We start from the raw sequence: 26692 nt of genomic DNA on the forward strand, positions 1-26692 counted from the left end.
GTTCCTGATGAGAATGGAATATAAGGCACAAGAGTCACTCTGTGTATTTGTATAAACAAGAAAAGAGGTGTTTGCCATTCTGATTTATTTCAATGCTTTTACACGTATAAAATATACTTTAAATACATAAAAACTAGCAAATGTTTTTTAAAAAACACCATCAACTTTGTGAGTGAGCACATAGCTGTGATGCAGGTCTCTGACCTATGGCAAGCTGACTAAAATATTTGTGGTGTAACACCCCTCATCAGAGCAAGCATGTAGACAGGAGTTCCTTTTCCTCAACTCCCATCCTGCTGACTCAGCTCCAAGTGGGACACATGGCCTCTCACTCAAGCTCCAATCCCAGCTGGATACAGGCACATTCCCAGTCACAGTTTGGAAGCACATAAGGAAACCAGCATTCCAATTCCACAAGGAACATTATTCCTGGTGTTCAAATCGTCTCACTATCTTGGCACTCTCTTTTTTCAGTTCCTCAATGTGAGCATTTAGGCACTCCAGGATGTGCTGGGATCTCACTTCTTCATCTTCCAGGTATCGTGCAGCAATGGATCCCACAGAAGCTGTAGGCAAGGGGCACTAAAGGGAAACAAAGGGATTATCAGGCATTCCTTCATTCCAAGTTTTGGCCAGAAACACCACTGATCTGCAAGCCACACCACGGAACATCCTCCTAGAGGGCTCATTTCCATCTTAGTGGGCAGACTAAGCACTCAGATCTCCCATTTGTATCATAGGTCACGTCCCTCCCAACAGCCAGCAATGATTGCTGCAGGAAGCCAAAAAATCAGTCCTAAAAAATCAGGGCTAGAGAAGGTCACTACAGAATACCAAGGAGTTTGCCGTGGGTGTTGGTGAAACTCAAGGACTACATCCTGCTCCATAAAAATCCCAGTGAGTGGGAGCACCTCAGAGTTTGGGTCCAGGGGAGGGAAAGCACTGCCAGACTGGTTTTTTTACCACATATTCCCCACTGGGAATATCTCTGCTTTCTTTCATATACCTCCTCTTCTTCCCCAAAGTAACAGGCCCCTGGTTACAATCCCACAGGCAAGTACAGGCCAAACTCCCACTGCAGCTCATGGAACAGCACTTCAGTCCAGCCAGCAATGGTCAACAAACTACTCCAGATTCTTTCCTTTACAGTCAACAACTATTCCTGCTCCTCACATCACTTACCCACAAGTTATTAACTTACAAAAACAACACTGTAAACCAGGCTTAATGTACAAGTTGATGAAGAGAAGCCTCGTGCTCAGGGGCTGGCACGTGAAATATTAAGGTTACTAAGGGGCCGCTTTCCATTACAGAAAAGTTGTCTCAGTGTCTTGGCAAGAGAAAAGAACTGGTTATTTCCAAATCCTGGAGTCTCGTGGTTTTCAGGTCTTGTCAACAGCCAGGAACAAAGGGAAACAGAAAAGGCTACAGACAACAAGCAAATCTCTCCCACCCCACTACTGCCTACTGATGAGAGTTCTCCTCTCTTAGTGCTAAAGGAATTGATTTAAAGACACTGGAGCCTAACCCACTCAACACCAGGAGAAATATTTGCATTTCCTTAGAAATCTTATTTCTACCTCTCAGAATAAAAAGGACCCATTCTCTTCTACTAAACATCAAGCCCTAGAGCTTCTCATACCCTGAAGTGGAACTTTTCACACTTTGGGTCCAGTCTTGCAACCTGAAGAGTTTCCATTTACAATACTGCAGTTCCCTAAGTTCCCAACACTGTTTTCTGGGTATGTGCACGAGCTACTTTAGTCTTGAAAAATCAAGACCAATTCTTGGTCATAAACTTCATCAAAGACCTGACAAGCCTCCACTTATCTGTGCATTAGCCTTTGAGCTTCTTCTCTGGACTCCTACAAGAAGATAGGTAATAGTTGAATAGTTGTCACTGCTACCAATGCAAAAACAGAAAAGAAACTGCTCTGAACACTGCTAGGGCAACACATCTGGAGCAAGGACCAGTGCTCAGCATTCTCCCCTCCCTAAACATGACAGGAAGAAGTGATTCAGTGCAATTTTTCTGTATCTTGGTCAAGTGCTTCAGCAACTGAGCTGAGGTAGGACAGAGAAAGTGCTAACACTGCTCCCGATGAAAAAAGTACCATCAGCAACTGGGAAAAAGAGCAGGCTCCCCTTGTGCAGTGAAGCAGGGATTTCAGGCTTTGTCATCTGCAAGCATAAGCAGCTTTAAGTTCAGTGTGCTGACTGCTGCAGCCTGTTTGAAAAGGGGTAAAACTCACCCTGTGCTTTACAGATGTGCAGCAACCAGCCACCCAGAGATTGTGAAATACTGACATACTCAGCACTCCACATCCACTCTGAGCCTCTGCTACAGACCTAAGCCAAAAGCTGAAGCAGAATTCTGAGGGGACACGAGGAGGTCCTCGTGCACACTGAGGTACAGCACCATGAGCTCCTGGAATTAACTCAGCAAGCACACAAACACAAAGTTCTTCTCCAAGGAGTTCTGAAGAGCCTCTATATGGATGTTCCTGGCCAAGTCTTAACTATCCAGAAGTGGCTTTCCTTCCCTGTTTAACATTTGGTTTACTTAGAGGATCACACACAACAGGCAGTTAGGTCATGCATTCAAATGCCTGCCCCCTTTTGCCAGATAAGAACCCAGCTCTATTTTCAGCTGTTGAGCAGCAAGTAGCTCCTGTGCAACTGCTTACCAAAAACACAGATTCTCTGTGATGATTTAAGGCAGGCTGCTTAGATGTTCCATCTGCAAAATCTTTGTTTTCATGCACCACATGAAACACAGACTCCGCTCCCAGCCAGGCACGTGACTCCTTGCAGTTCTTGCTGCTGCTCTGGTAGGGTGGCTCACCCGTCTCGGGGCTCACAGTTCCTGCTTCAGCAGCCCCCCACCTTTGGGAGTCCCTGTGGTGATGCTGAGCAGTCCTGTCAGGCTGGAGATGTGTCCTCCATGTGTGTTCATCCTGCTCGTGCTGTGCTTCCCTGGAAGGCAGGTTTGAGCACAGAACTGAGTTTGTCTCTTAGCAGTTGAACTCCAGCAAAAACTCACACAGAGGCAACAATTAACATAGATGTTACTAACAGCCCTGGCAATCTAAACTTGTTTCCATAGCACTTCCAGACACATATTCAGTCCCTGTGGAATTCTCTCTCTCTTCTGCTACTGTAGATACCAAAACCCACAGCCTGCACATCCTAGCACAGCAACAGAAAGGAACACAGCTGCCTGGGCCACATCTAATCCTGTCACCAAAAACAGCACAGACTGCTGCTCCAGAGAGAGGCAAAGGCAGACAAAAGACAAACACTGCTGGCTTTGCAGAACACAATCCAGCTGGGACTCAAAGCTACTGCACTGCTTAAGGCATAAAGGCAGATTCCCAAACAGTCCTTGTGCTCTCCCAGACGCACAATGCACTGGAGAGACACCCAGCATGCCATTAAACCCCACACATCCCCTGCTCTCCCTCACCCTGAGGAAGCAGCATCCCTGGGGTCACTCACCTGTGCTGTACATCCCTGGGCTCTTTGCCTTGTCCCTGCTGAGCCATGCCCTCAGGTTCACCTGGGCACACCTGTGCAGTGACCCCCAGTTTTGCCCTGGTCTCTGCGAGATCCTTCCGCAGCTGCTGGTTCTCAGCTATTAATTTCTGGAGCTCAGCAGTGTAGTCCTCCCTGAGCGCTCTCAGGGTGCCATCACCCCCCTAACAGACAGAAAGAAGGGCAGAAATGAGAAGTTTTGGTTTGCAAGACACCACAGTCACATCCAGAGCAAAGGCCAGCAAGAGATTCCTTAAGGCATATCCCCTAACCTCATTTGTACTGGCAAAACCTTCAAGACTTACCTAGGAGAAAATTAATTATATATATATGCCTTACTGGGCTTCATCCAGACTCACTGTGCTGATCTGCCTGGGATAGTCAGTCTCTCTCACCACTGGATTCCTTCTAAAACAGTAAAACACGGACCTAGGATACTTCAGATGTACCTGCCTCTGGCCTTTCTGAAACTCTGAACAACTTGCTTCTTCCCATCATCTTCTTTTTACTAGGCCAGGTGGGTATAATTTCTGCTGCTTCTACCTCTGTGACATTCCCACTTGCTGTTTACCAGTCCTATTAAACTTACATGCTTAATTAATTCTCATCAGCTCTGTATCTAAGGTCTTTCCAAATGTGCATTAGAACTGCCAGGCCAAGATCCAGCTCCTGCTCCTTGGGGCTGTGGGGCTTTTATTTAAGGAAGATTTCCTGCTTTGCACACTGCTGGCCCATTTTTGGGAACTCACACAGGCAAAATCCACCAGGCACTTTTCAAGCAGAAAGTAATGTGCCTTGGGTTATTTCAGTTTCAAACCAGCCCTCCAGAAAGCTGTGTTTTTAATCCATCTCACCAGCCACTGTTCAGCACTTTCCCAGGAACTTGGCACATTTGACAATCACCCCAAACTAATACTAAGAGGTGAGTATTTCCTTCCCACAGATCTAACAGGATAAAACATACTCTCTGACATATTCTCATGAGGTTCTCAGCTGTCTGAATCCAGCCCTTGCCCCCTACAGGGAAGCAGCCAAGTGGAGACAGAACTTGCAAACCAGCCACTTCTTCCTTCACAAAATAAGCCAATGCATTATTTCTGCCAAGGCTGCACCTCTGCCATGCAGGCTCCTCTTCTCCCTCTGCCTCAGGAGTTTTGGAGGTTTTGTTCAGCTGCAGGAGCCCACCACAGGGCCCTTTCCAAGAACACTGTCCCAACACATCCAGCCCATAATTCCAGTCTGCATCCCACTCATGGAGAGCAAAGGAGAGCCCTGCTGAATGGCTCCTCACCAAGGCAGAACACCCTCTCACCCCAGGCATTTCAAGGGCCAGAGCAGTTACAGCTCTAGGACACGTCAAAAGGACATCACAGGTTGAGAATCAAGAGTTTGAGGTAAACTGGCTTAAAATGGAAGTGTAATGAAATGTACTAAAAAATGTGGGCCAAAGCCCATGGAGAAGACATGGAAATTATGGATGCTTCTGCAGTTCTCTTCACCACTCTCTGACTGAACAAATGCTTGATATTTCTGCACCTTATTTCCTCTCAAATTGCCTCTTTTGCTTGGGTTTTAAGCTCACTGAGCTTTATTCTCCATTTTGAGAGGCCTGGGCAAAGACACTGACTATTCCCAGGCAGGTACACAAGGCTAGCCCCTTCCCAGCTCCTGGTCCTCAATACCTTCATACCTTCAGCTTACCACACTCTGTTTTTTCCAGAATCTCTGAGAGATGACGGTTTTCCAGCCTCAAGGTTTCTAGCTGGACCAGAATTACCTCAGGAGACAAAAGCAAACAACAAGCTCAGAAAAAGAACACAATGCATGTCCACAACACCCTCCAAGCCTTTTCCACCCTCAAACTCAAGTACTAAGCAAGGTTTGGGCTGCTAGTAGTACTGGGACCCTACAGAGAAGGCAACAAAAATAACCATACACAGTTTTCAAAGATGTTATCCATCCTGGCCTAGTTAGCATGGTAATCCCAAAGAATTCTATGGGACTGTAGGCTGTTGGTTTGAAAAGAATTAGCAAGACAGATTCAGCGAACATCATCGTTAGAACATTCCTTCAGAAGGTCTCAGCTTTTGCACAGAGGCTAAAGACAGAAGGAAACTACTGATGTAGCTAAAAACCAGGATGATGTTCCAAGCCTTCAGATCCCTTAAACAGATAGCATAAGAGTCTTGTGCCTTTTTTACCCTGTGCTCCACTGCTTTCCTCTCTGCCCTTTCAATCTCTGCTCTGAGCTGCTGCTCCAGGTCTGAGGTGGAGCCGCTCGCCGATGCAATGGTGATGTCACGCTGCTGCAGCTCCTGTGTCAACCTGGAGATCTCCCTTTTCATCCCCTCCAGCTCACTGCTGTGCATTTGTTCAGCCTGAGAGAGCTGGTCTTTCAGCTGGAGGAAGACATGCACACATCACCCACGAGCTTTTAAAACATGTTTCAGCTAAAAAAGCAAAAGTACTGCACATGGGAATGTGAAATCTCAGTCCTGGAAAACAAAAAAGCTCTCTGTAACAAACCCTCTGCACGTGCTTGTCCTTCCTGATTGAAAGCCACCTCATCCCAATCCCTTCCCACACCACACACTGGCAACTGGAAAGAAGCTTCATGCCACAGGGTACTTGAGAAAACCCACAATTTATCAAACCAACAGCCTCTTCAGCTCATCATTTAACCTCTGTAGCCAAAGCCAGAGAGCCAAAGGTTCACCACGACTGGGGAAGCACAGTAACTCTTGGAAAATATAACCCTGCAATTTGCCACTCTGATTTCCTGAGGTATTTGAAGATACCACTTAGAGATGATAACTTTAAATAGCTCAAGCTGGACTTTTCTTCCAGGAATTAATTCGCCCTAAGTCTTTTGAATCAATATCAGAGTTGAATCAATGCTAGCTCGTAGCAACTAAAGCTTCCCATGGCAAACTTCCACCAGCCAGCTATGCACAGGGTAAAAATACATCTCTTTGTTTTCATAACTCTGTGTGATGACCACTAGGCCCTGCATTATGAGAGAATAATCATTCCCTATTTACTTTCCACATGACAGGCATGATTTTATTTTCCGTCCATTCAATCTCAGTTATCTCTTTTCCAGTTTGCTAAGTCCTATTCCATTCAGCTGTTGCTTATATAAAAAACCACTCCATCCTTTATGGTCATCTTTTTCCATACCTTATCTTGGTTTATTTGATGTTTTTTGAGGTGACAGACCTGCACCACATACAATATGCTGGCAGGCACACTGTATATTTATTCAGTGGCACAACAGACCAACAGCAGCATAATTCCTTCCCCAGGACTCCATTCCATTAGTCAGAAATATTAACCACTCAAACACACAGGATTTTTCTGAGAATTACAAGCATTTTAGAAAATTGAACCAGATGATCTCTGCCTACCCATGTAAATACTGTTCACACGGTGATTTATCTCCATGTCACCTCAATGCCTCCCAAGTATATAAAACAGCAACAGCCTTCATAAATCTCTCCCTCCTCCCCAGCAGCCTGTGGGAGATTCATTTACTGTGTGGCTGTTTAGATGTGTAACCAAGCACACATCTCTGGCAAGATCTGCACCTCTGTATGTTCAGAATAAAGGATGAAAGATTTCCACACAAGTGAGGTTTTTCACTCAGGTTCAATGAGGCTTCCACTCTACCAGGCTCCAGTGAAAGCTCTCACATGAGCTGATGCAGACCATTATGAAGAGCCAAGCTAGTGGAGGGCTTGCCCCCCTAGGGTGCTCAGAGCTCTGGGGTGAGCCCCTTGTGGCAGGTGAGCTGCTCCATTCCTCCCAGCCCCTGCCCTCATGTCCAGCTATCCAGCCTGAAACACACTCCCTTATTCACACAGGGACCAGGACACAGCTGAAGTCCTGCCTCAAGTGTGATGGGACATAGTACAGCAAACTCACTCCTTCTCTGCTCTTCACCCTGCTGGGAGCCTGTATTGGGCTTAAACTCCAGACCTTAATTTCTTTGCATATTTGCCCCTCCAGCAGTAATTCAAGTATCTCCACAGTGTACAGAAGTACTGGGGGAGGCCCAGGAGATGCTCACAAAGCCAGGTTCAGACACCTGCAAGCAGGTGTCCTCTCAACCCTTCCTCTGCCAGGTGTGCTCCTTACCTCCAGCAGATCCCTGCCTGCCAGCAGCCCTGCCCGGTGGCACTGCTGAGGCACTGGCACACAGGGATCAGCTCACTCCACCAGTGCCATCCCACTCCCCAGGAACAAAGCCACGTTACCTTTTTAATCTCTGCCCTTGACTCAGTCTGGTCTTCTTCCAGGGACTGCAGCTCTTTGATATTCTCACCCAGCTCCTCGCTTAGCTGCACACACCTGGCATTTGAAGACACCAGGCTGGGTGCCAAATGCAAAAGTATAGATTAGAATAAACCAAGGAGGAGGAAATGGTCAGAGAAACTTTGATCTTCCAGGCAGTCTTTTATGTCCATTACAACAAAAACTGAACTCAGCCTACAAGTTCCTTACCAATCCTCTAGGTTTGTTTTCCAAAATCATTTCACAAGAGATCAGGAAGCTCATCTAACAGATAACAGCTGTTTCTTGCTTGTTTATTTACAAACTAAGATTATAAAATGTATATGTAAACACAAGTCTGAAAACCACAAACTTGGAGAGGAATCATAGAATCACAAAATGCTTTGGCTTGGGAGGGACCCTAAAGCTCAACTCATTCCACCCTCCGCCATGGGCAGGGACACCTTCAACTGGACCAGGCGGCCTCAACCCTCATACAGCGGGCTCTTGAACACCTCCAGAGACAGGGAGTCCCCAGTCTCTCTGGACAGATTTGTTTATAATCCTCACTTCACAGGAAGGTCTGGATCTGGTTCTAGCCAGCTGCCTAACAAAGACTCCTTAGCCTATTATGAGTGAAGGTGCTCAGCCTAAGCAAGCTGGAACACTGAGAACACCCACCATGTGCAGAGAAAGGCAGCCAACCAATTAGCAAAGCAGTCACTATTACACTGCAAAATGAATAGCACTTGATTTCTTTGGCCCTTTGATATTTAAAAGCCTACAAAAATCACCGGTTAACTTATGAACACAATTAGGTGCTGTGTTAGTATCCAGGATTACTTGCACTTGCAGAGGGAGCAAGCAGAGGGTTACCTGTTCTCAAGACGAGTCACCTCTGACTGCAAGTGCTGTTCCTTCTTCTGGGCAACATCCAGCTGCAGCAGCACCTGCTCCAGCTCCAGCCCTGCAGAGGACAATGGCTTCCCTTGCAAGCGCTCCTCCAAGGCCCTACACAGAAACAGCAGCTTTAATCCAGCACAGAAACATGTCTGAGTTCACTGCTACAGGGAACAAAGCTACTGTTTTCCTGGAGTTCTCTGAAAAATACACAGCACCTAAAAGCAGGTGACCACTGTGTGCAGTGTGAGTAAGCAAACACAGCAGCTGGATGACAGCCCCTGCTTGAGTTAAGACTGATTGAAAAAGACCATTTTATTTTGATGTTGGCCTCCCTGTCAGAGACTGGTAGGCAACCAACACCCAAACCTTCTGACCCAGCCACCAGAACCCAACAGCCTCTGCACATGGCCAGGGCAAAAGGGGAAGGCCAACATGATTTTGTCACAGATGTAGTTACCTCACCAAGCCCCATCCAGTGAGAACTTCCACCTAGGTTAAAAAGCATGTTATCAAACCCTGAAAGGCCTCCAAGCACTTGGCTGAAAATGCCTGGGAGAAACACCCTCAAAAGCCCTGCACTGCCTCCAGAAACCCAGCTGAGGAAAGTGGATTCCCTCCATGCTCTTCACTGATTATCTGCTAATTTCCAAAGCAATGCAAATTGAAAAATGCTGCAAGGCAGCACAGTGCTTGTGAGAAACTGCAGTGCACTATGTTAAATACAACCAATACAGATCCAGCTGCATGAAAATGTTCTTCCTCAAGAGAACCTGAGGAAGGTTCTCTTCCTCAGTGAGAGAACCTGGAACATAGATCTGGATTGAAGAGCCAAAGTACCAGCAAGGCACAGATGCTACCTGATGAGGAGGTCTTTTGTGTGAAGAGTTTCAGTCATCCTGTCCAGCTGTTTCTGTAACTGTTCCTGGTGCAGTTTCGAGCTGCTAATGAAATCTTCTTGAGACTGCAAGGTGGCTTTCAGTTCCATCTTCTCATCCTGCAGCACCTGCACAGGAGGCAGAAGGAATGACTGCTGCAAGATGGACCAAACCAGTTCGTTGCAATGTGATGAGAGGTTGATCAGATTTTTTAGGACCCTTGGAAATACTGCAGAGCAGCACATGCCTACAAAGTCAATTTTGATGCCAATCAGGAACTTTACAAAGGCTTTAGAAATAGACAAAAACTCCAGGATGAAAAAGCCTTCCCACCACTTCAGACCCCGTTTCTTAGGAGTTCCCCCACTGACCTCTAACATTTTCTTGGACTGCTCTAATTCTTCTTGAACTCTGCGCTGATCTTCCAGAATGATGCGATTGTCCTCACTGAGGTCATCCACCCTCATGCTGAGCCTCTCCACCTCCAGCTCATTGGCACTGATGGTGTCCTTGGCCCTCTCCAGCCTGCTGGTCAAGTGCTGGATTTCCGAGCGGCTCGCCAGCTCCACCGAGTCCAGGATCTGCTTCCGATTGGCCAGCTGGGTCTGCAACAGCAAGCACCTGCTGGAGCTAAACTGCAAAAGCACCAAAGTTCCTCCAAAGCTGAATTCAACACAGCTACTGATTTCTTGGTCTAATGAGCCACATTCTCATTCTCAACAATACCTTCCAGGGAATTAGGGAGAGTATTGTTACAGAGTTACATGATGGATAAAACTTCCCAAACAAACAGAATAACTAAAAAATAAAATTAAAAAAGAGGGGGGCCTTTGATTCCAAAAGCAGTTCAAAGAATCTGGAAAATGAGAATCTCAAATCACTCCAGCTGCCCGAGTATGATTTGACTAAGAACAAAGCCTCCTGCTATTTTTTACTCAGGAGCTCAAGGCTAGACCAGGACTAATGACTGCAGGTAAGAAAGTTTGTAAACCAAACAGGGCAGAGATTAGCCAACCATTAATTTCACACCAGGACAGAAAGCAGCTCTGGGTGCACAATTGCAAAACCACAACCACCAAACAGCCCCAAAACAAGCCAGCTGTAACAGCCAATTTGCTTTGCTCTCTGCAATAAATACCTGGTTCCAGCAGCTTGGGGGAGTGCTCACTTTGAATTTTTCAGTGTTCTAATGGCAGACAAAAAAGTTACAAGGAATGTATGAGTAGCAGACAATATCTGCTCTATAATTTATAGGCACAATACTTTATTTCACAGCATTTCTTTCCACACAGCTAGCTGGTGAAATTTAACAAGCGAGCTCTCAAATAAGCTTCTAGGAACACTCACTTCATGTAGTCCCTTATTGTATAAAATCTTTGAATTTTTAAAGGCTCAAACAAAATATTTGAGCAGTCCTGTACTCCCAGTTTCAAAGAGTAGCAATGCCTGCCAGCTTCAGAAGCATCACATGGCTTGATTTACACAAACTGTAAGAACTGCTCATTTGCAAGGCTATGGTATAGTTTTGATTACAGCCTTTTATTATTATTTAAATAGTCATGACAGAAAAGGTAATCAAGAGAGACAAGAGTTTAAAGCAGAGCCTTTCTTCACCCAAGAAGCCAGAGTATCAGACTGCCTGAACATTTATTTCTGCATTAAGAAACATTTATTTCCAGCCACACAACATCCAGGCCAGCAGAGAATTCCAGGTTTTTAGGAAAGGCTGACTTTAAAGACTGCAGGTGATCCAGAAGGTGGTCTGTACTGGGGAAAATTCCAGGCTTCCCTAAGCTGCTGTGGAAGAGCTGAGGGGAAGCCAGATGAAAGGAGAGAGAGGGGAAGTACTCCATGGTCATGGATCTCAGCTTCACCTTGTGCTAAAAAGACAACTAAGCACATAAAATGTACAGAAACATCCAAGGCAAAAAATTTAGCACTTCCACGCTGGGCTTTTCAAAGCAATTGAGGATTCAGGCAGCCTCTTCACAATACCTGTGCACCTAAGGCACTTATGCCGCTTTGGGAAAACCTCTCCAGCCTCCTGGTTTTCTGCTGCACATTAAGACGAGTACCTCTGTGCCCCAGTGTCCCAGCCTGAGCTCCAAGGACACATCTGTTCCCAAACAATTGAGCTATCAACGACACACAGCAGAGCAGCAAGACCTTCTGCGCAAGGACTCTCTCTGCATTTGTAGATCTCCTGGTGTCAGCCTCTCACAAAGCCCCTGTCAGAGCCAGCTTCATTCCTGTCATCACAGTCTCCCTCCTTGCAGGAGCTTCCACTCAAGAGCAACTCAGGAGCCCATTAAGGCAAAGTCCCCAGCAAGAGCTTCTTATCAGTGTCTGCTGTGATTGTGTCTGTGTGACTTCACAGCTGTGCTCTAGGTCAATTCATCTTGCTCTGCTGCAGCACCACTAATTCACTGAGCCATCAGCTTTGCAGAGCAGCAGCCCCACTACTTCTTGCCTTTGAGAGACCTAAAACAAGGGGTGGGGGGCTGAAAACTGCTGTTGCTTCAGTATTTTATGGAAGTCTCTGCTGTAGGGGAAGACTGTTTTCCAACAGTACCCTCTGAGCTGGACCCACAAGGTACATACTTACCTGCTGGCAGGAACACAGCTTTCAAGTAGACAACATGATGTAACACATCTTAAAGTGTCATATGCTGTGGTCTCTGCCTCTCAGGGAAATCTGCATCCCACTCTCTTCTCTGCTAACCAGAGTCATGGCAGGGAGGGCTGCACAAGGTTTATCTAATCTCTGATGACAGACTCCAGATCTTTTTTCCATACAGCCCTCGTACAAGCAAACCTTATTCCATCAGAACATTAAAAGTCACTTCAACGGCAATCTGAACTGGATGGGAGCCTGAGAGATTTCATTAGCCTCTCCCTCCCTGCCACAAACAAAGCAGAAACTTCCAGCACATGTTAATTGTACCTGCATGAGCTCGGAGTGCTCTGCCAGAGCCTTGCGCTGCGCCTCCAGCGATGCCACCTGCTGCTGGTACCGCAGGCGCTGCTTCTCCCAGTCAAGTGATTTTTGACGGAACTCCTGCAAGGACAGCAGGGGTGGCTTGGAGCAGTACATCCCCCTCCGGTTCACATCAACATTTGCCTTCTCTCCCCACTCCTCACCTTTCCCCCAGCAGGGAAACCATTAGCCAGTCACCTGATGCAGCAGCTCAGCAGTGCAGAGCCCTCACACACGGTGCTCGCTGCATTCCTTCCCCACCCGAGGTAAAGCTCACAAATGTTAAGTGCCAAAACATTCATGGCTGATTTCATGGCTTTGCTGTCAGGGGTTTAACAATTCAGACTGGCTTTAGCTTCCAAAGCATGCTGCTATTAAAATCTCCAAGATGACAAGAATTAAGTACAGAATTTGACTGCTAATCTCTGCTCCAGAATTTGGGCACTACATCAGTCAGATGTGTGTTGTTACCACATCTCTCAGGAGGAGAAAACTGAGTGGGGTTGAGCTCAGCAGAGCAGAAAGATTAGAAGATGAGACAGGGTTGAGAAGAAGTTTGACATGTAGCTCCCTCCTCCTCAAAGAAGTAAGAATACAACCTCCCCACACTGGAATTCATTCCATTCACATAATTAGTTACTCTTCCAGCACCTCCTTCCTTTCATTTAGTCTAAGGGTAAGAACAGCATTAAGGTTAATGCAGTGCAGTCAGAGGCCCCAGCACATGAAACTGCCTTTATCACACATGCAGTTGAGAAGAGCTGCACCTGGAGAGTGGATGGGCAGTGCTCCTTAAGCAGGACTCATTGTCCACTTCCTAGTGGACTGTTTAGTCACCAGTGAAGCCCTGTAAGGCAGTTAATATATACAAACTGGTCAACACTGTTTTTTCACCACATACCTCCAGCTTCCTGGTCAGTCGGCTCAATTCAAACTTGTCCTCCTCTTGTCCCTTGTTAGCTTCTCCTCTGCTTCTTGTTTTTTTCTTCTGCAGCTTCTCATAGCTCCTCCTCAGCCGGGACAACTGCAGAATACAGTGAAAGAGGGAGCTTTGCTCAAGGCCCCAAGGCAAGAATTAAACAGCCCTTTGAAAGAAGACACACAAAGTGGTTCACACAAACAATGCCTTCATCAAGGCCACACAGCTCCCAAGTGAAGGCTTCTATTTGGATAATGAGTCTTTTATTCCAACAGCACAGCAAAACACACGAGTTGTATGAGAGTAGCAAGATGCCACTGAAGTCATGACATCAGCAGCTTTAACTAAAGCTCTGTCTTACCATAATTAAAGCATGACTGAAATATTGATCAGATGGAGTTTTACAGGCAGCTGTCAATGCAGCAAGAGTACAGCATCCCCCTCTCTACGGGTGGTTCCCAGCCCCAGGAAGAGCCAGCAGCACTTGTGGCTGATCTGCTCCCCCACAGGAGCACACCCACCACACCACACACGGGTAAATCTTGTGTGATCAAAATACACTTGTGCAGCTCAGGTGGGAACTGGAACTCTCCTGCTTAGTGGGAGAAGGAAGGTTTGAGAATTGCCATTACCCATAATATCAACACCACTTCATCTGTCATTTTCTGCTTAGATACACTGTGTATTTCACAATGAGTGGAGAATGCCAACAGAAAATATCACTCCTACGCCTGCTGCTAGGATGCTTAAGTTGTATCAGAAGCAGGAATAAGGAAAAAACTCTTGACATTTAAATGACCCTCCGTGCAAATAATCACTTGCAACTAGCAGAGAATTTTTCATATGATGAGCTCCCCTCTACTTAGCTATTAAATAAAAGGCTCCCAAATAGCCACATGAATTTGAAAAGCCATCACTGCTGTTTTACTGATAGACAAAGCTAAGCCCATGGTGAACAAAAGGACCATGCGAAGAAAAAATATCTGATTCAAGACCTGATGCATTCAGTAGTTTGGTGTGTTCAGCGGGAACAGACAGATGTTCAGGCTTAGAGTTAATACAAACATCTTTTGCCAAACATATCAGGAGATAAGAGGTTTATTCTTTCAACATTCTCAGTAAGTTAGACACTGTACCTGTAATTGCACTGGAAATGGTGGTAAACAGAGACAGAAATAATTTCCCCAAACAGTACTAAGAACAGAAGACTGAGGAATATTGGAGCTCAATGTCATCAGCATTAATACTGTGTAGGTAAAACACCCACAAACTGCAATTTAGGCCACAACACACAGGCTGTATTTCAGCCATAGCAATTTAGGCTGATCTGCCAATGTACCTCAGCTTTGCTCTGCAGCTTATCCACAATTCCAGCGAGAACACCCAGCGAATGAAGCCTGTTAGTCATATGGAATAGTGAGGTGTTTCTAAATGAGAAAAGATGCCTTCTGTCATCAAAGCAGAGACTATCAAATTAATTTCACTTATGGCTTACAGTGAGTAGGAACTAGGCCCAGCCCTCCAGAGAAAACAGGTCAGTGCTCTATGAGCTGCTCATGCCAGTTCACTCCCTGCTACTGGCAAGTGCAGACAGGCAAGGAGTTCAGGCAGAAATCTGGAATGCTGTTATACCACCTGCAGGACAGGTATCACCTTGCACTGAGCAAGAGGCTTTGAGATGGAAGCTCTGATATTACTGTCAAACAGCATTTTCTAGGTACACTTGATTTTTATAAAAGGTATTTAGACTAATATTCCTTGAGAGTACAAAATCCCTACTAAAGTCAACAGTGTTAACAAAAGCAAAAAAGATGAGACCTCACGCCACTGTTATTTCCTGATCTCACACTAGCCAGGCCAGTTAGATCTCCACCCTTTTTGAATTTCAGAAATGATGAAAGAGCAAACTGCTGCTGCCTGTACCTGTGGCAGCTCCAGAACCAGCACTGTGGTGACTGGGATGGACAAACACAGGACATTCTTGCAGTGAACTTCTGCAGATGTCCAACATATAAAAACATTCCTACTCCAACAGCTCTCTATCTGTCACCAAGTTCCTCCAAATCACAAAACACAGGCCAATTGAGCCATACAAATGTCACTTTATCTATGCTCAATGCTCTTTTGGTAAGCACACAAACACTAACTGAGTGGGCAGTTTTAAAACCACAGCACTGAAACAAAAACAATGACACAAAGTCATTGATCCATCGTCAACTGGGGACTAGAAACCAAACTTCTCTTCTTGCAACTCACCTCCTCCTGGAATTTCTTCAGCTGCTGTTCATACTCTCTAACCATGTCCTGCTTGGATTTTTCCACATCCTCAACCTGGCGACGCAGCATGCCAACCTGAAAAAAGGGATAAAAAGCAAATAAATACAACAGAAGTAGCTTTATTGCCAGGAGATACATGGATATTTCAGTGGGACCCCTCCCCACAGATGGAGGCTGTGCCTAAATCTTTGGCAGGCTGGGGCCACAACTCTTTCTGTTGTGGTCTCTCGTTTTGAGCCAGCTTCTGGATTTTATTCCTGGTGACAAAGCTGATGTATTTGGTTTGTGCCAAAAGCCTACTTCTATCCAGTATTTTCATCAAATTCTTCACAAACACACATTATGATTTCAAGCTATCTATCAAGAAAAAAGTTGGCCATGTCATCATCTTACTATGCTCAAAGAAATGAGAGAATCCTAATAGCATGGAAAAAGTAAGAAAAGGGGCTTCGAAGCTCACAGAAAAGACTTCCCTGACACCGATTCAACTGCTCCTGTGACTCATTTTTCTCCCATCTTTCTCCCAACCACAACCTGAGTGGTCACAAGTCAACAAGTTAAAATTAAAAGAAAACCCACAGAAAATTCATGAATAAACCAAAAGGATGAATATACTCCAGCAGTGACTTCAAACACACTTTACAGTTCAGTTTGAAATCCATGTTTGCTTTTGGTGGTAAGAGACATTTCAAGTGTCTTGAGAAAACCTAATTGATAATAACAACAATAACCTACATTATAAAAATCATTATTCTTGCAAATGAAAATCCTGTGGCTCAACTGCACCTTATGGTCCACATCCTGCACAAAAACTCCACTTACTAATAACTTTCCACCAATACAGATTTTTTTTTTTGCACTTCCCTCAGGCTTTCATTTAAAGATCACAAAACCAGAGCTCTGTAAAAAAGCCCATGGAGAGTTTCCCAGCAATATCTTGGTGTAGTTCATAGTAGGAAATGTTTTTCTTGGTGCAGTTTATATAGTAGGAAATGGGTTTTGTCTACCAATGACTGCAGGTTGCTGGGCTGTCCATTACTGCTGCAGCCAGAACCAGTGCCTCTGGGTTCTCTCTAATAACTCTAACAGCTCAATATGTGGACTTCCACCAACCCTAGGGGAGTGGATCACTTGACTTCGATTGAGTTATGAACCAGACACCTTGTTCCAACAGGTCCTTTAAAAATTCTATTCCTGATTTCCTGATTCTTACAGGTAAAACACACTGCTGACTCCAACCAAAAAATAGTACAAAAGCAAGGTACCTCCTTTTGTTTTTCCTGCAGAGCTGCCTTGGCAGAGGAAAGTTCCTGCTCCCGAGCACTCAGACAAGCTTCCAGAGCCTGTGTCTGCCCTTCCCATTCGGATTTCTTGTGAGCCACCATGATGTCTATCTGCTTCATCAGCTCCTGCAGCTCAGCTTCACAGGATGTCAAGAACCCACCACTGGAGGGGAGAGAGCCTGGAGTTAAAGCAGGTCCCACCCAACACCCAACACGTCTGGTGTCCCAAACCAACAAAGGCAGCAGAACTGACTGGCACCAAGCCACCAACTCTGCACACGCAGTGCTTTGAACTCTCTTCAAATGAGCTCACACAGAATAGAATCACAGAATCATTAAGGTCAGAAAAGACCGGCAAGATCATCAAGCCCAACCTTTTACCCAATACCATCCATGCCCACTAAACCACACCACTTCACACTTGGGCATTCAGCCTTTTGCCTTGGGTACTAAGCATTATGTAAGTAAACCAAAGCGTGTTTAATTCATATTTTGTATTGCCTTAACTGCTCTCCAGGCAGTGGCATTTTATAGCGGGTTTCAGCCACCAGAGGAATCTTACAGCCAATCTATGAGCTCCCAAAAACAGAAGTTTATCACAAATGCAGACAAACCCTGAAGCAGAGGGGGCTGGATGACAACATGATAATGAAGAATCAAACCCTCACAATCCATCGGGGAGCACAAGCTCCCTAGCGATGCCCAGATTTCTAATTTGGTGCAGTAATTATTGAAGCCAATTCAAGTAACTCCTCTAAAACTTCCCAGCTGCTAAGACAGGGACAATATTAAGGTTTGCCAGACACAGCCCTAGAGGGTGGTGAACTCCATAATGATCTCTGCCCCTTTAATTTGCCTGTCAAAGGGAAGAACTGAAAAGAAATGGAAATCAATAGGTTAAGGGATGGAAATTTCTCTGTTCCCCCAGGGCATATGCACACTTCATTACTTGGCACTTTTTCTATAGGAAAAGGAATACTTCTTATAGGAGCCAAAATCAGTCACATTTGAAGTTCACCCTGTCCTGTGAGTTAACCAAAAATTAGCAGCTATTATGCAGAGCAGGAACATTTCCTTCACAGCATCTGCTAATATGTAGCAAATTCTAAACTCGATTTCTGCAACCAGCTCTCTAAAGAAGATACAGTATCAAATAAATTTGTGTCACATTCTCAAGGATGACTAGGAAAATGGCATCAGTGACTTTTGCTTCACGGTTGTTTAACACATAAAGCATTTTGCTCTGTTATTGTCACCACAGTCTCTCTCGGGGATTGAAAAGTCTACAGACTCTCACCTCAGACAGAGCATTAAGGATTCACTCAGAGCTGAGTGGGACTCTGCAGTTTCAACACAAGCAGGAAATAATCAGATGTTTTCAGTGAAATCAGACAACAAAGTCACATCTCATTAACATTGCAAGCCTGTTACAAAATAAATATTTATTCACAACTCTATTTACTACTGCTCCTGATGTTGGACAGTAAGAATAGTTTACAATAACAACTGAGAGAAAAAGAGGCTGAGGTTTTCAGGAAGATGTACAACTAAATTTCTGACAATTAAGACTATCATCAGGGATTAGTGCAGAGCCAGCTCCCCCAGTGACTTCACTTCTGCAGCAGCTGAAGGCCACTGCACACTTACACAAGAGGACTTATTCTGAGTAAGAGGCAAGGTTAATACTGAAATCATTTGGAATGACTGCTGTGTACAGTTGCATACATACCTCCCCCGCCCACTTCTTTGCATTCCTTCCAGCAAAGCCTCCATCCCTGAATCCTTGTGGCTTTGGTACTAGGGAAGTACAGGAAAGCAGTGGTCACCCATGGCAATGCACAAACCAGGCTGCTTCTCCATCCAACTGCAGGAAAAGTGGAAGACCACAAAGCAAGGAAGTCAAAAAACATACAAGGAGCATGCAATTACAGGTGAGGAAAACAATGGCACCTTCATGAACTTACAGTCAAATAGAGGAAAACAGATTTTTCTACCAGAAAAATACAGCCAGTGCTATCATCCAGCACTACCAAATTGCAGTGATACAATCATGTGATCTAAAAAATTCAGAGAGGAGCAATGAGAATCTGCACTTGTGTGAACTCAACTTGGTAGATCTCCTGGGAGCACCAGCCTGTGGAGAAATAGGAACATTTGGGCTCCAAAGGGGCCAGCCCAAGATCCACCTCTGACAGGGAAGTTTGTCACTTCAGAGAGAAAACACCAGCAAGTAGAAGTAAGAATTCATCCATAAATTACATATTTTCCAGGCCTCTGTTAACGACTAGGTTAAAGAGACCATGCAGTTTACCACCACACTTAGATCACACTGGTTGTTCATACGGTTGTGTGAATTTTAGGAAACCACAAACTCCTTAAAATTTCCTCTTAAATTATGCCTTAAATTATGAAAATAAGTTGGACAGCTTTACAGTAGCAGTACATTGCTTCAGTTATAAATTACACCTTTTAAGTAACAAACACCCAGAGAAATTTCACATTTTGGTGAAAATGAGAAGGGTTTACATTAAAACCAAAAATGGGGAATTAAAGTTGCCATGAAACCACAGCCAGGAAGCCAGAATTTATTTCAATGTCTCCTTCATGAAACTGCATCTAACACAAAAATGGTTAAACTTGTCTAAAGCTATTAGAACAAACTTCTGTTTCCAAAACCTATACACTTTCCAAGTACAGAAGATGGATCCTTCCACCATGTTTCCTCTAAGATTAATGTGGCATTATTAAGCAATCAGCAAAAGGGGAGCAGGTCACAGCAAGGGAAACTTTCCCAAACGCAGGCTCAGCTTTGCTCTCTTTCCCAAAGAATCTTCTATCATGCTCCTACAGCACTTCAAAACACAATTCAGGAATTAAAACCTGTCCTTGGGAGCTGTGTTTTAAACCACAGGCATATAAAAATACACAGAAAAAAATCCTATCCCTATTCTGACAGTGTTTTGTCTTTGGCCCTGTTTGTGCTTAGCAAAACTCAATCAGTATGCAGAACAACTTTGTGGTTCTGCTGAGGGCAGGGTGCTGAGGAGAGCAGATGAGCAGATCCCCTGAGCTGCTGACAGCATTCCAAGAGCTCTCCAGGTGGCAACAGCAGACATTAGACAGTAGCAGCTCTCCTCTTTCATTCTAATCACACCTACACAGAATCAATTTTCACTGGGCAGAGAGATGAGGAGACAGACAGCATAGAATTCCAGAACACTTTGGGTTGGAAGGAATCTTAAAGCCATCTCATGCCAAACCCCTGCCATGGGCAGGGGCACCTTTCACTAGCCCAGGTTGCTCCAAGCCCTGTCCAACCCAGCCTTGGACACTTCCAAGGAAGGGACAGCCACAGCTTCTCTGTGCCTCTGCCTTACCACCCTCACAGCCAGCTAGCTTTGCTAACTTTGCTGGCATACCCAGATTTTGGGGAAAAGCCTTAAATTCAGACACCTCTAGCCAGTTTTATGCTACATAAGGTTTGCTGACTTAGTATTAAATTTTGGCCTCTCATGCTTAGAAGTTGCAATGTGCAAGTTACAGGCACCTGAGTGAAGACCCACAAGAGGAAACAATCTCCTTCATTAACTACAACTGAAGCAAGGAGCTGGCTGGTCACATCTGAAAGTGAAAAAATTGAAGTATTTGCAAAAAAAAAAAAAGCCCAAAACAAGACAACACATTTAAAAATAAACAAGGCTTAGCATCCTAGCTCAAGGCAGAATTGTAGCAGAGTCAAGTGGAGAGAACTTTACAATAGGCAGGAGGACTTAAGAATAGTGCCCATGAGACAAGACTGGGATTAGTTCGCATTTAAAAACACAAAGATGCGATCCTCAAGCGCTGCTGGAAGCATGCTTACAATGAACACAGCAGGAGCAGTAACCTCCCAAAGGCAATACCACAGGCGAGCTCCAGTTGCCAGCGGCAGGAATGGCACCTGCGGCAGGAGCCCGGAGAGAACCACCCTCGCCAGAGCGAGAATCCCAGCGTCACTGAGCTTGGAAAAGTGCTCTGAGACCATTAAGTCCAACCTGTGACCGATCCCCACTTTGCACTGAGTGCCGCGTCCAGTCTTTCCTTAAACACCTGCAGGGATGGGGACGCCACCACCGCCACCCTGGGCAGGCCTTTCCAAAATCTAATCAGCCCTTCCGTGAAGGAATTCCTCCTGACGTCCAACCCAAACCTGCTCTGTGCAGCTCACGTCTGTGAAGGGGCCGGGGCCAGCGTGCCCGGCAGTGCTCCCCGCTCTAGCCCCCGGGGCTGCCTCCGGCAGGCACTCCCCACTGCCGCCGTGCCGAGCTGCTCCCGGCCGGAGCCTCCCCGCTGGCCGAGCCCTTACAGAGCCTGCCCCGCACCTGCCCGGGGCCCTTCCAGCGCCGCTCGCCGAGGAGCAGCCCTGAGCCCCCGGGCCGAGCTCCGCTCCGGGCTGCCCGACACCCCAGCTCTGACTGCTGGCCGACCGCCCTCCTCCCTTGCTCGTTTCCTTCCTTCCTGCCTGACCTCCTTGCTTCCTTTCCTTCCCTTCCTCCTTCCCGCCCTTCCCACCCTGGCGGCGGGCACGGCCCGGCCCCGCGGCGGCAGCGTTGCGCATGCGCTGGGGCGGCGCCTGCGCAGCGCCAGCCCCGGAGATGGGCAGGGTAGGGCGGGCAGGGGAGCGCGGGGACACCGGGGGGACCCCGCGGGACACGGGCGGCCACGGAGCCGCGGTGGCCGGGAGAGGCAGGGACCGCAGCGCGCCGCGGCTGGGATGCGCTCAGCCCCGTGCCCATCGCCGCCCACATCGCGGCTCCGGCAGCCGGCGAGTGCCAGGCCTGGCTCGGTTTTGAATGAGTGTCAGTTGTCTCATACCCGCCAGGATCGAGCTGCCTGCTGCTGCTGCCCCGCAGGGGGACACCGGGCCGAGGGCCTGGGGTGGCCCTTCAAGGAGGGCAGAGTACAATTAAACACTCGGGAGTAATTATAGGTGCAGGGGGTGAAAGATAGGTCTCGCTTTGCTTCTGTTTCACCGGTTTCCCGGACTTCAGGTTCGGGCAGAATTCTGGGTACCTTGAAGTCCTTTGTTGTGACTCTCCCAGAGATGTGAAGGAGTCGATAAGGCACGGCAATGGTCAGGGGCTGTAAGCCAGGAGTCAGCAAAGGGTTCTGGGCACTTCTAGGTGCTCAGACTCAATCAAATTAGACTTCTAAAAGTCAGTCAGTAGATATAAACACACATAAATATAATCAATAATAACCAGATGGTTTTATATATTCATCTCTGATGCACATCAATCTGCAATTCACTTTGATAGTGTTCTTTTTAGATGAAGTTGTTCTCTGTAGTTATAATCCCTTTTTAAGTGGATTAGGGAAACCAAGGTATTCTTTTTAAGTTTAAACTTCATATGGATTGCATCAAACTGGAGCATAGTCCAGACTCCAGCTCCTTGGCTGGGGATGTTGTTAAAACAGCATCTGCTTTGTGTCACAGATTTAGCTGCTCTCCCCCGCTGTGACGATGGACAGCGAGGTGCAGAGGGATGGCAGGATCCTGGATCTGATCGACGATGCGTGGAGGGAAGATAAATTGCCCTACGAGGACGTGGCCATCCCTCTGGTAGGTGAATTGCTATTTATCAATCTGAGTTAAGGCTGCTGTGTTCATCACAATCCCTTCCAAGAAAAGGCACAGAGTGTTGCTCGTGGTGCGGGTAATTTGTACAAGAGGCTCCCACATCTGACTCTTTCCTTGCCCTATATGCCAGTCATTCCAGTGCATAAGGACATGGATGCTTCTGTCCCTTATCCCCTGACCAGTTCCTGAATCTTCTCAGAACTGTAGTGCCCTTCCCATTGCACTGTCCTGGGTTTGGCATCAGGGAGAAGTAGAATCATCCTTTCTCTCTGCATCCCTTTTTTGTTCCTGTTGTTAGAGGTACTTTCTGAGTTGGTTTGGAGAGCAGAGGATCAGTCTCACGCTGACAGTTCCAGTCTTGGTTACACTTTATTTCCACTTCCTGCAATGAAGCTGAGACATTTTCCTACATATCTCAAAGCAGTCTTTCCCAGATACAGTGTTGTTGGCAGTTCCAGGACAGCGTGAAGGACTGGCAGGTGCAGCAGGGCTCTTGCCTGTGGCACTGTGCCCAAGGCATGGCACCTCTCCTTTCATCCAGGGTACAGCTGCAAGGCTAAAGAGGGGCAGCAGGGGAAAAGCTACTGCTGATCCCACAGAGCCCAGAGCTGAAGCTTCAGATCTCCCACATTGACACCTTTCCTTGGCTATTTTGAAACTTCCAGGGAAGTTAGGGGTAGCTGAGGATTTTCCCTTCCCTTTTTCTCTCTGGTACACAAGCTTTACCCCAGCTAGCCCAGATAAAGGAGCTATGGAAATTGTGAGGTGCTGGTTTCTTTCAGCAGAGAGACATTTCCAAATTTTTGCCATGGTTCAAGCTTTAGCCCTGCCACCACTGGCTTTTCAGAGAGAGTGAGGAGCAGCTGCCCAATTCAAAATCCATATGTCCAGCCCACATTTTCCTGCCAAGAGTTGGGCTTGAGGGAAGCATCTTGCAGAAGCATAATTCTCAGCTAAAAGAGCCCAAACCCTCTTTTGCTTGAGATAACCTTTATAAGGCAAGCTGAGTACCATAAACAGATTCTTTGTTGACAATTGCCTTCACCCCCGAGTCCAAACATTACTGTTTGTTCCCTTAGAGCCATCTTGTGATGGCTTACAGTCACATACAGATAACAGCCTCAGAGAAGGAAGCTTCACCAACTACCAATAGAAAGAAAGGCCTGGCTGTGGATATAAAGATCCCCAGAGATGGGACAGGCTCCTATCACAGAAAAACCAGCATGAATTCACAGGGGGCTTACTCAGGGACATTGCAAAGGAGCAACCAGAATGGCTGTGAAAGTGGTATTTGAACCTGTCCTGAGAGTCTGCTCCAGTGCTCACTCAAGACATTTCTGGGAACTCAAATAGGTTCGAATTATTCATTGTTTTCAAAGCTGAAACATTTTATTTAGCTCCTGCTGGCATTTCCAGAGGTCTAGAACTCCGAATTCCTGCCCAAATGGTATCTGGCAGAATAGCACACACTCAGTGTGACTATACCATTACAGCAAGACAGAGAACAAATAATAGAAGGAAAAAAAATTAAATCTTAGTTAAACTTTTCTTCCCCTTACTGTGCCGTGAGTAGCTCTGTGGCACACCTGGGAGGAGGTTCTGGCTTCTGCTGTTGATCCAGCACAGCTACACCTGAGTCCAGCATGCAGACAGTAAGGTCTTCTCACCTGTCATAGGAAAGTAACATTTTACAGAACCAGTTGTCTGCAGTATTTGTATTCTTGGCAACAGCAGAAGCAGCACATTGCAAACAAACAATGGAATAATTGCATTGTACTGTTATTTACTTACTTTGCATTTGCTGTATATTCTCCCTCACTGCGTGTGCAGTCTGAGTGTATAGCAAGGCCCCAGGGTCCTGGAAAACAATTTACCTTTCAGATTAAGCACCACATTGAAATGAAAAGAATACTGTTCATGATGGGGCTCAGCAATATTTTTAAGTGGATCAGTATGTATGATATTTATTGTTCAGATGCACCCTCTGGTCTCGTTTGTGGGGTTTTGTATGTATCCATACAAATCATAACCTGCTGCTTGCAGGAAGTGTATTACATGTGGAATGCATTCTACCTGTGTTTTGTTCTCAGAATGAGCTCCCTGAACCAGAGCAAGACAACGGTGGCACCACTGAGTCTGTGAAAGAGCAAGAAATGAAGTGGACAGATTTGGCTCTCCAGTATCTCCATGAAAACGTTCCACCCACGGGAAATTAGTGAATCAGTGGGATTTCATACAGTGGATGCATAAATGCAACATAAAAATATTTTTTGGCTGACCATTACTGTCATAAGCTGCCCTAAGGAAGAAACAACATTTCCGAAACTTTCAGATTCTAACAGTGGTTCTGCTCACAATGAAGAGTTTAAAATGCTTCTTTCTTGAATGTGAAATAGCAGAGGCTCTGACATCTCAGAGCCAAGTGCAAAATGTTCCATGCTTATAAGATTATTTCATGTTTTCTGTTAATTTGTTCTTAAGTTGGTGCCAATTCTGATCTTAAATGTTTCCTACACATAATTAAAAAGTTTTTACTGTCTAAAATTGCAATTGATTTGAAAGCTCATAGTGGGATTATTGTCTAGAGTTCAGTGTACATAACCCAAATAGCTGTGAGTCGTTGCCATCTCTAACAAGTGTGTGGCTGCAGTAGGATGTGAGGGGCAGGTGTGAAAGGTTGGTCAGCAGAATCAAGAGCAGGGAGTAACCTGTAAGCACTTGAATTCCTGCTCTCAGGATCTGATGGTGGTGGTGGAGAGCATTTCCAGTGCTGACACCCTGGGAATGTTTGCCAATGTGTACAGTGAACAGACAGTCTAACTTATGCTGAAATGGTGGTTACTCAAATCATGGTGTTCCAAGGAATGGTTGAGAGTTCCAAGGAAGAACCTGCCAGTCGCACTGTAGGGCCTCTTGACGTGCAAACCACTCATACGAGCAACGTCAGATGGGAAATTAAAATTTTTAAAAAGTGATGGGGAAAAGAAATGAGGAGGGCTTAGCCTCAGGCAACAAATTGTTACCTCTTTTTGTATTGAGACGAAAGGCAAAGTCCTCAAGGACCTTATTTTATCTCTGATTCTCAGATGCCTTTTGCAACAGGTAAAAGCCTTCTGTTCTTCATGTTTCACTGTTGGACCAATTCCGTCTCACCATTGGCAGAACTTCTTGCTAAGGGAAAATATTTTGACAGAGTTTAGGATTACTGGTAGAGGTGAGAAAGGAGCTGGAAGGAAAACAGTGTTTAAATTATATTATTTTGTCAGTGCAGCAGAAGAAGCACTGTCCTGGAGCTTCCAGATCCACAAATGTTATTTGGTGTCTTTTTTCAGAGTTTATCATCTTCAAAATAACAAGCCCCAACTTTTGCCTGGGTGATTATCAAATGGGATCACAGCATGGTACATGTTCAGTGAGACTCAGATTGCTGAGCTGCTTGAGGCTGAAGAGCTCAAGGTGCTTGTGAAAGAACCATGCTGGACACATGCTCTGCCTCAAGTGTGATTCATGCCTGCACTAGGGGAGCAGCACACACTTGTCTGAAGGAAAAGGAGCTGCAGACAGCAGGAAGAGTTAAGGATTAACCTGAGAATTAGCAAAGTCAAAAAGCTTAATAAGTACAGCATGGACCAAAGAACCAGCTATGCCACTGGGGGCTCTTATAGTTCAGCTCCTCATTGGATCATCACCAAGGGAAAGAAAGCAGAGCCTGGGCTTAAGCAGGTATTTCTAATCCACCCCACATTCCCTTTCCCTGACCTACGTTAGAATAATTTGCTAAGAAAACACCAAGCAAAACTACCACACTACTTCTATCCAGCAGCCAACCCTGCTCCCTCCCTTCTCATCCCTTTACAAATTCCCCACCACTCACATTTTCCCAATTTTGCCACTATACCTTCCAGCTCCAATTTCAGACTTCCTTTCCTGCCCCTGATAGTTGTCTTTCCTTGACAATCTCCTTCCTCCCATCCAGCAAAAAAAAGCCTTCCTTACTTGAATTAGAGCTGAATTTATGAGGTTCCAGCAGGT

General features: G+C 45.8%; 2 protein-coding genes across 6 annotated transcripts; one reads left to right on the plus strand and one right to left on the minus strand.

Annotated features, from left to right (window-relative positions):
- Nucleotides 1–77: 77 nt before the first annotated feature.
- CEP63 (centrosomal protein 63) lies at nucleotides 78–25836 on the minus strand. Of its 5 annotated transcripts, XM_084212301.1 has the most exons (17): nucleotides 25684–25836; nucleotides 24452–24518; nucleotides 24247–24327; nucleotides 18770–18904; nucleotides 17023–17203; nucleotides 15737–15832; nucleotides 13463–13585; nucleotides 12529–12642; nucleotides 9956–10189; nucleotides 9567–9712; nucleotides 8683–8817; nucleotides 7791–7905; nucleotides 5736–5933; nucleotides 5225–5311; nucleotides 3499–3698; nucleotides 2688–2976; nucleotides 78–582 (listed from the first exon to the last, which is right to left on the minus strand). In XM_084212301.1, exons 4-17 carry the CDS (start codon nucleotides 18811–18813, stop codon nucleotides 424–426), a joined length of 2121 nt encoding a protein of 706 aa, XP_084068427.1. In that variant the 5' UTR covers nucleotides 18814–18904; nucleotides 24247–24327; nucleotides 24452–24518; nucleotides 25684–25836; the 3' UTR covers nucleotides 78–423. The 5 variants fall into 5 exon arrangements, with proteins under 5 accessions (XP_084068427.1, XP_084068428.1, XP_084068426.1 ...); XM_084212302.1 differs by lacking the exons at nucleotides 24247–24327; nucleotides 24452–24518; nucleotides 25684–25836 and adding an exon at nucleotides 21547–21601; XM_084212300.1 differs by lacking the exons at nucleotides 24247–24327; nucleotides 24452–24518; nucleotides 25684–25836 and adding an exon at nucleotides 21402–21562.
- On the plus strand, nucleotides 21658–25188 carry ANAPC13 (anaphase promoting complex subunit 13). The gene is made up of 3 exons (XM_084212305.1): nucleotides 21658–21683; nucleotides 22517–22642; nucleotides 24751–25188. Exons 2-3 carry the CDS (start codon nucleotides 22544–22546, stop codon nucleotides 24874–24876), a joined length of 225 nt encoding a protein of 74 aa, XP_084068431.1. The 5' UTR covers nucleotides 21658–21683; nucleotides 22517–22543; the 3' UTR covers nucleotides 24877–25188.
- Nucleotides 25837–26692: the final 856 nt, after the last annotated feature.

The sequence above is a fragment of the Fringilla coelebs genome, assembly GCF_963513975.1.
Source record: "Fringilla coelebs genome assembly, chromosome: 10".
NCBI classification, from domain to species: domain Eukaryota; kingdom Metazoa; phylum Chordata; class Aves; order Passeriformes; family Fringillidae; genus Fringilla; species Fringilla coelebs.